The sequence below is a fragment of the Vombatus ursinus genome, unplaced genomic scaffold, assembly GCF_900497805.2.
Source record: "Vombatus ursinus unplaced genomic scaffold, bare-nosed wombat genome assembly UNPS02014786.1, whole genome shotgun sequence".
Lineage (NCBI taxonomy): Eukaryota > Metazoa > Chordata > Mammalia > Diprotodontia > Vombatidae > Vombatus > Vombatus ursinus.
In genome coordinates, this window is record NW_020954564.1 from 31,339,991 (window position 1) to 31,347,868 (window position 7,878).

A 7,878-nucleotide genomic window follows, 5' to 3' on the forward strand; every position below is an offset into this window, starting at 1 on the left:
GTTGGACTAAAAGGCCTCAGAGCTCCCTGTCAGTTCTACATGATCCCTCTCTGGGCTTCAACTGCTCTCTCTGTACCATGGATTCTTTAGATAATAATAATAAAAATGATAACATCTATAGAGCATTTTAAGGCCTACAAAGTGCTACACGTATATTCTTTGATGCTTACAACAATCCTAGGAAATAGTTGAGGAAACTGAGGCAAATAGAGATTAAGCGACTTGCCCAGGGTCACACAGCTAATAAATGTCTGAGGCAGGTCTTCCTGACTCAAAATCCAGCACTCAATCCGCTATGTGTTTCATGTCATAACCCCTGTGCTCCTTGGTTTTCTCAATCATAAAATGTGGGCATTAGGCTGGATGACCTTTCTTTTTTAGGGTCCCAATTAGCTCTGACTGAGTCCCATATGGGGCTCTGGTTGTAAGATGTCACTTGAGACATTTTGGGTCAGTGACATTGTGCCTAATATTTTCTTATCTATAAAATGGGAATTATAAGAGCATCCTCCTCCCAGGGCTGCTATGAGGATAAAATGAAATAATATTGGGGGTGGGGTGGGGTGGCAGCTAGGTGACACAGTGACTACCATGAGTACAGTGAGAAACCTGGAGTCAGGAAGAACTGAGTTCAAAACAGGCCTTAAACATTTACTAGCTCTGTGACCCTGGGCAAGTCACTTAACCTCTGCCTCAGTTTTCAAATCTGTAATAATACCTACCATCTGGGGCTGTTGTGAGAATAAAATGAAATGATATTATAAAATATTTTGCAAACCATGAAGAACCACATAAATGCTAGCTGTTATTATTATAATTATTACTAATATTATTAACATCCTTGTTCCTCCACCTCCATCCCCTTCTGCCAAAACTATCAAGTGTTCTGGGAGCTGATACGGTCAGATGGAATTACCTAAGAGGGTTTTCATAAGGGAATTTTAGATGCAGGGATTTAAGGGCTTAACTTGGGTGTCATTTGGGGAGTTATATAAATTTCCCAGCAGGGTCCAGACTTCAAGGGTCAGTCGGAGGGCATCAGCCTGGCAGGTCCAGTTTGGAGACTCACCAGTTTGGGCAGCACCTTGAAGAGTGTCTGTTCCACCACACCAAAGAGTGGGGCTGGCAGCAGTCTAAGCCAAAGCAACAGAAGGGTTAATCATAGAAAGTGCTGGACTGAGTCTTGCCTAAGGGATGTGAGACTCAGGTGAAACTATGGGGTCTCAAGGGGCTGGGGCAACCCTAGGGGCTGTGAGAAACACAAGATATCTCTAGGAGGTAGGGTAGGTGTGGGACATTCCAACCTTGTTACAGATTAATCTCCTTCACACAATCGGTGGCTCAATCACCAGGACCTTCTTAATATTCTTAATGCAGGCTATCCCACATCTGTCTCCATGCCTTAGGACTGGTTGCTCCCCAATGCCTAGGACACATGTCATTCCCCTCCCCCCCAGCCTCCTCACATCAGCCTCTTAGATTCCCTGGTTTTCTTCAAAACTCAGCTGAAATACCACCTTCTCCACCAAGGATTCTTAACTTTTCTGTGTCCTGGACCCTCTTGGCAATCTGGTCAAGCCTGTGGATAGACCCCCCTCTCCAAAGAAGGTTTTTAAATGCATAAAATAAAACGCAGAGTATTACAAAGGGAAACAATTACATTGATACAATTATCAACACATACACATATATATTTGTGTGTATATGTATATACATTTTTTAAACCAAATTCATGGACCCTGAGTTAAGAATCTCTATTCTACATGAAGCATTTCCTGATTCCCCTAGTTGTTAGTACACATGCACAACATACAAACACATACTATTGTAAATTTACTTTATATGTATATATAGGATAAACTTTTATATGTGCGTGTGTGTATATATATATCTCTATCTCTATCTATATATGTACACCTATATATTCATCTCCCCCATTAGAATGGAAGCTGTTTGAGAGCACTTTTATTTTGTATCACTTGTTCTTAATCTCTCCAGTATTTAGTAGAGTTCCTGGCTTATAGCAGGCACTTAATAAATGCTTGTAGGGCAGTTAGGTGGCACAGTGGATAGAATGCTAGACCTGGATTAGAAAGACTAATCTTCTTGAGTTCAAATCTGTCTAATAAATGTTTGTAGATTGGTTAACTAGAGGACCCAGCAATCTGGGGGCAGGGGTGCTATTTGCTCCCCTAAATATTTGTATCCCAGCACAGTCAGGTTACAGTGAACACTCAGGACCCCCTTGAAAGTTAAGGACCGCAGAAAGACAAGTCTGGAAGTAGAAGATAGGAGGTGGAGGGCCTTACAGGCTGACTGGATGTAGGGCTCTCTCAGCCACAGCTTCTTTCTTCCACATCACTTGCCTTCTTCAATTACTATGCAGAAGCTCCCCTCCCTGCCTCAAACCGATCAGGTCTCATTTGAAAGATCTTAACAACAGCTCTGCCCAAGTGTGGCATCAGAAGCAATACCAATACTCTCGTTGCTTCCCTTACTGGGCAGTCCCTAGCCTAAGACCCGAGTTTTTCTGCCCAGACACTGAGAGTTCCTGTCCCTCATCTACTGGGAAAGTGGAGGGGGTGGAGGAGTAGGGGGTGGGGAGAGGGATACACTATCACAGCCCTACCTGCTGGCTCCTGGTTTTGATCTGAGAAATTGTTCCCTCACATTCTACCACTGTTATCATTCCATAAGGACTTGTCTGACATGTGAATTTAAAGTGAGCTAAGGTCTAATGTTCTCTGGGAGGGCTAAACCATTCGTAGCTGACATAGAAATACAAATTATCCGAACTGATTAACCCACAGACCAGAATCACAGACTATAAAATGTCAGATCTGAAAGGAACTTTAGAACACATAGTTTTTGTAGATGACAAAATTGGAAGAAACTCTGAAATGTATCTCGTCCAGCAGTATGCTCATAAATGTTTAACAACCAGCTCTTTGAAAAACAAAATGTAGGTCTGATGCTGTTTTAAGGTTAATCTGCATTATTAACATGTAGAAACATCAACTTCTGATGCCGAGGCAATGGACAAAATAATCAACCAAGCCCTGACTTGTAGCTTGCCAGTTTCTGAGGTGTAAATGCTCACACTTAAAATTTAACAATCAGCTCTCATAAGCCAGTTTTCACACTGAAAATTTAACAATCAGCTCTCATAAGCCAGTTAGAGCTGGTTCCAGCACATCCCTGGTCTAGTCCAACTCCCTCATTTTACTAATGAAGGAATTGAGATCTGGAAAGGGAAAGTAACTTTCCCAAAGTTACATAGTCAGTAGCAGAACCAGGGATAGAAGCTAGGTCTCCTTACCCCACCAGGCAACTGTACCCATTTTCACCCAGAAAGATAAAATTTTAAAAATTAAAAGCGGCCAAAGCCAAGCTTCTAACATGTGACTCCAGCCAGGAAGGCATCTTTTTCCGTAACCTTTCTCCTGGGTCCACTAGGGGGTGTTGTCTGACTTACAGTGACCTGGTTCAGTCACCTGGCAAAGGTGAAAATGAGTCCAAGAAATGTTTTGTAACTACTGTTCGATCAGCTTTTAGTTTTTATTGTCACACTTCAAAAATGCAGCAGAAAGAAAGCCAGACTTGTTGTCAGTGGTCCTGGGTTCAAATCTTAGCACTGCCACCTACTTCCTGTGTGACCTTAAGCGAGTTGCTTGGAACTCCATTTCCTCATTTGTAAAATGAAGGTGGGTAAACTGAGGTCCCTTCCATTTCTAAATCTAGGATCCTAGAAATAGTTTCAGTTCTGCTCGGTAGTCCCCCTCCTCCCTCCTCTGCATCCACATTGAAGTTTGACTAAAGTTTGAGGCCATTCCTAGGCTCATTCTGCACTTCTCATCTTACACAGGTGGGGTAACCAGAGACCCATGGAGGTTAAATGACTTGCTGAAGGTCATACAGCTAACTGGAGAGAAAATGATTTGAATGCACATTTTTTCACTCCGAATACAGGGTTCTTGAACTATGCATACCCACAGGTCTCATAGGCTGGAAAACCAGCCAAAGGTACCCATAGAGCAAATCCTTCCCTACCCCCACCTCCACCCCATAGGCACCCTTACCAGTAGGCACAATAGGGAACTGCTTATGAGGTAGGATATTAAGGGTGCCAGGAAAGCTCCTCGTTATCACTCTGTAATTTTCTCCCCAATCTGATCACTGAGACCTCGAATCTATTAGACTATAAGCTCCTTGAGGGCAGGGATTGTCTTTTGCCTCTTTTTGTGTCCTCAGCACTTAACACAGTACCCAGTACATAATAGGTGCTTAATAAATGTTTATTGATTGATTGATCTCCCTACAGAAACAGAAACAGAACAGAGCCCTTCACGTACCCCAGCAGAGAATACAAGAATGCAAGTCTCCCTGGGAGAGTAAACATGCTGGGGGGAAGAGACTCCCTGTGAGGGATCTCAGACCCACCCCTTGCTGAGGGTAGCTTGGAACAGAGAACACTGGGGAAGGGACACCATGGAGGGTCGAGGGGCTAAACCAAACTTAAAATGCCAGAGCTGGCAGACACCTGAGAGACCATCAGGTCCCAATCCCTTCTCTTACACGTGGGGAACAGTCCCAGGACTGACGAGGGATTTGCCCAAGGTCACACAATTAGAAGCAGAATTGAACCTAGGTCTTGTGACTTCTAGCCTAGGACTCTTTCCCACTGAATCAGATTGGTAGCAGCATAACCAATACCATTCTCCCTCTTTGCCCCTGGACACACATACAAACACCCCTCCCCAAATAGTCTTTTACCATATCTGAAATTCTACCACTAGAGCACCTCATCTCTTCCTGTTTTTAGGACTTTCAAGAGCCCTCTATGAACAACTAGCTAGGTGATAACAGTGGAAAGAACATTGGGTTTGGAATCAGGAAGAATCATCTTCATGAGTTCAAATCTGGCCTCAGACACTTACTAGCTATGGGACCCTGGCCAAGTCCCTTAACCCTGTTTGCCTCAGTTTCCTTACCTGTAAAATAAGCTAGAGAAGGAAATTGCAAACCACTCCAGTATTTTTGACAAGAAAATCCCAAATGGGGTCACAAAGAGTCAGACAGGATTGAAATGCCTGAACAACAACTATGAAAAGCCAAGCCTTCTAAGTGGGGTACAGCTCTAACCTAAGCAGAGGAGTACCTCCCACATCTAACCGGGAATCAGCAGGTCTGAATTAGTGAAGTTTGTCCTACGAGTCTAGTCTTTCTCTTCCTGGGCCCTTTCCTGTTCTCAGGGTCCCATCTCTACCTTTCAAGTTCTAGGATTCCAGTTGTGAAGCACTGTCCAGATGTGAGGTGACATGATTAGCCTCTGTGTAAAGCTGGATGTCAATATAATAACAATAACAATAGCTATATTTATGTGTATATAATACTTTAAGATTTGCAAATCACCTTACATAGGTTATCTTATTTGAGCCTCACAACAGCACAGTAAAGCAGGAACTATTATTATCCCCACTTTACAGTTGAGGAAACTGAAGCTGAGAGAGACTAAATTGCCCAGTATCACACAGCTAGCAAGTACCTGAAGAAGGGTTAAATAATAATAGTTAGCATTAATATGGAGCTTAAAGGTTTGCAAAGTGTTTTAGAAATATTATTTCATTTTATTTTCACAATAAACCTTGGAGATAGGTACTATTATTATCTTCATTTTACATATGAGGAAACTGAGGCAGAAAGAGATTTTTTTTTTTTTGGTGACTTTTCCAGGGCCACATAGCTAATATGTTTAAGGTTAGATTTGAATTCAGGTCTTCCTGACTGTAGGCCCAGCTCTCTACCCACTGTGCTACCCAGCTACTACTACGACATATAAAATGTGATTTGATAAACAGGAATTGCCTGGATACCCCATGTTCTATTTCATAAATGGAAGGTGAAATTATGAGACTGTCAGGTTCAAGAGAGATCCAAATCCCAAGTCCCGAGAAGAGGTGATCAGAGTCAGAGGACCTTGGGTTTTGAGTATCATGAGTAAGTAAGGAGGAGATTTCTTACCTGCCTCAAGCCAAACATTAATCCCAGTATCTACCCAGTAACTGACCAGTACCTACCCAGACAGCAGGCTGATATGACCCAAAAGGGTATTGCAACTCTTCACAATGAGGATTGGTGTGCCCTTGGGACTCACCCCCAAAGCCACCCTGGATGACACGTTCACCTCAGCTGCCACTTCCAACAGGCTCCCCAGGGGGCTGGGAGAAAATTCAGAGAGGAACTGTTAAAGGTCCCCCCCCCAAAATGGGCTAAGAGACCAACACCATATCAGTAACAGGATGGAGATATGCCCAAGTGGCTACGGTCAGATGTGTACATGTTTTAGGTCTCAGTAAATGTATCTTAGGTTCATGGAAAATGGGCTATCAGGACTAGAATGAAACTTAGAATGTACAACACAGAATGTTAGAACTGAGTTAGAACATATAATGTTGAAACTTAAAATATAAGAGCTGAAAGGAGTATAGAACACAGACTGTCAGAGCTAGGAGGAACCTTAGAACATAGAATTCAGAGCTGGGAGGGACCTCAAAATACAGAATGTCAGAGCCAGGAGGGACCTCAGAGCACAGAATGTCAGAGCCAGTAAGAACTTTAGAACATGGAATATTTTTGAAAAGACTCAAGAAACCACTTGGGCCAGTCTTGACAGATAAGGAATATAAAACCCAAAAGGTGAAGTAACTTGTTCAAGGTTACACCATAAGTCAGGGGCAAAGCCCATGTCAGCATCCAAGTCTCCCAACTTCAAGTTTGGAACCCCTTCCATGACACTATGCCATATTTGTATATGTATAGTGTTTACCTCTTAGCCCCCATCCACTTCCCTGAGCCCAATTATACCTTGTGCTGATCCTTCATCCATTGACTAAACCCCTGTCCCCTTAACTAAGCCCTACTCCTTTCAATAAGCCCCTGCCACTCTGACTCTGAGCCCATGACCATCCATCCACTACCCAGCCTGAAGCATGAAGCTCAGCCTTGCTAAGCAAGGGTGAGATGCCCATGAGTCAATAGAAATGGCCCCTTCCTAAGGATCCCATTTACCCTGATCCATGGAGGCCAACTTTGGTCAGCAGGCTTAACTGTACCCCAAATCCTGGCAGTAGCTTCAGGGATACCTTGGGGAGTGTGAGCTCTTCAATCTTCAACCTGCCAGTTAAGGAGAAGGAAAATGAGTCAGAGAAGGTGAGGTCATAGAGAGAGCAGGCATTCATCCTATGTAGGGGCACCACAGGTGAACCTTCCTCTAGAATGGACCTGCAATGGAAGAGGAAGTCCTGGGTATACCTGGAAGTAGAGGGTGGCAGGCCTTAGCACCTTGGGATTTATAGCTGAAAGAGGCCTTCAAGACCATCTAGGCCAACACACTTGAGAGATTAAGTGGCCACCCAGCAAGTTAGTGGCAAAGTTGGAACTAGAACTCAGGTCTGTTCATTCCAGGCTGTCTTTCTGCCAGGTAGAGCCAAGCTTTTTTAAAAGATTTGTCATTGCTGTTGTTCTTTCCTGTGAGTTTATATATATATAGGAAACTATTGGTGTGAAAACCCCCTCTGCCAATGCAAATTTGTATCTGCTCTGTACCTTCTCAGTGACATGGCCCCAGCCTGGAGTTTTCCATGTCACATTTCATCTGATCATATCGTACAGAAATTTGGTGTCAGAGAGAATATCTAAAACCCAAACGTTAGTTAAATGGTATTAGAGGTAGGACCTTAAACCAAAGAACACAGTGTTAGGAATAGAAAGGTTCTTAGAATATAGTGCTAGACCTGCAAGGAACGTTAGAACATAGAATGTTAGAGCTGGAAGGGACCTTAGAATCTGAATGTTAGAACTGGTAGGGACCTTAGAATC

General features: G+C 43.2%; 1 protein-coding gene across 1 annotated transcript in view; it reads right to left on the bottom strand.

Annotated features, from left to right (window-relative positions):
• The window catches only part of LOC114047223 (BPI fold-containing family B member 3-like), a 33,120-nt gene that overhangs the window by 20,681 nt on the left and 4,561 nt on the right, over window positions 1-7,878 (bottom strand). Inside the window, exons 3-5 of the mRNA XM_027868016.1 lie at window positions 7,069-7,173; window positions 6,078-6,218; window positions 1,070-1,133 (exon numbers count right to left, since the gene is read on the bottom strand). Of these exons, the coding sequence (XP_027723817.1) occupies window positions 1,070-1,133; window positions 6,078-6,218; window positions 7,069-7,173 (310 nt within the window). The remainder of the gene's footprint in view (window positions 1-1,069; window positions 1,134-6,077; window positions 6,219-7,068; window positions 7,174-7,878) is intronic.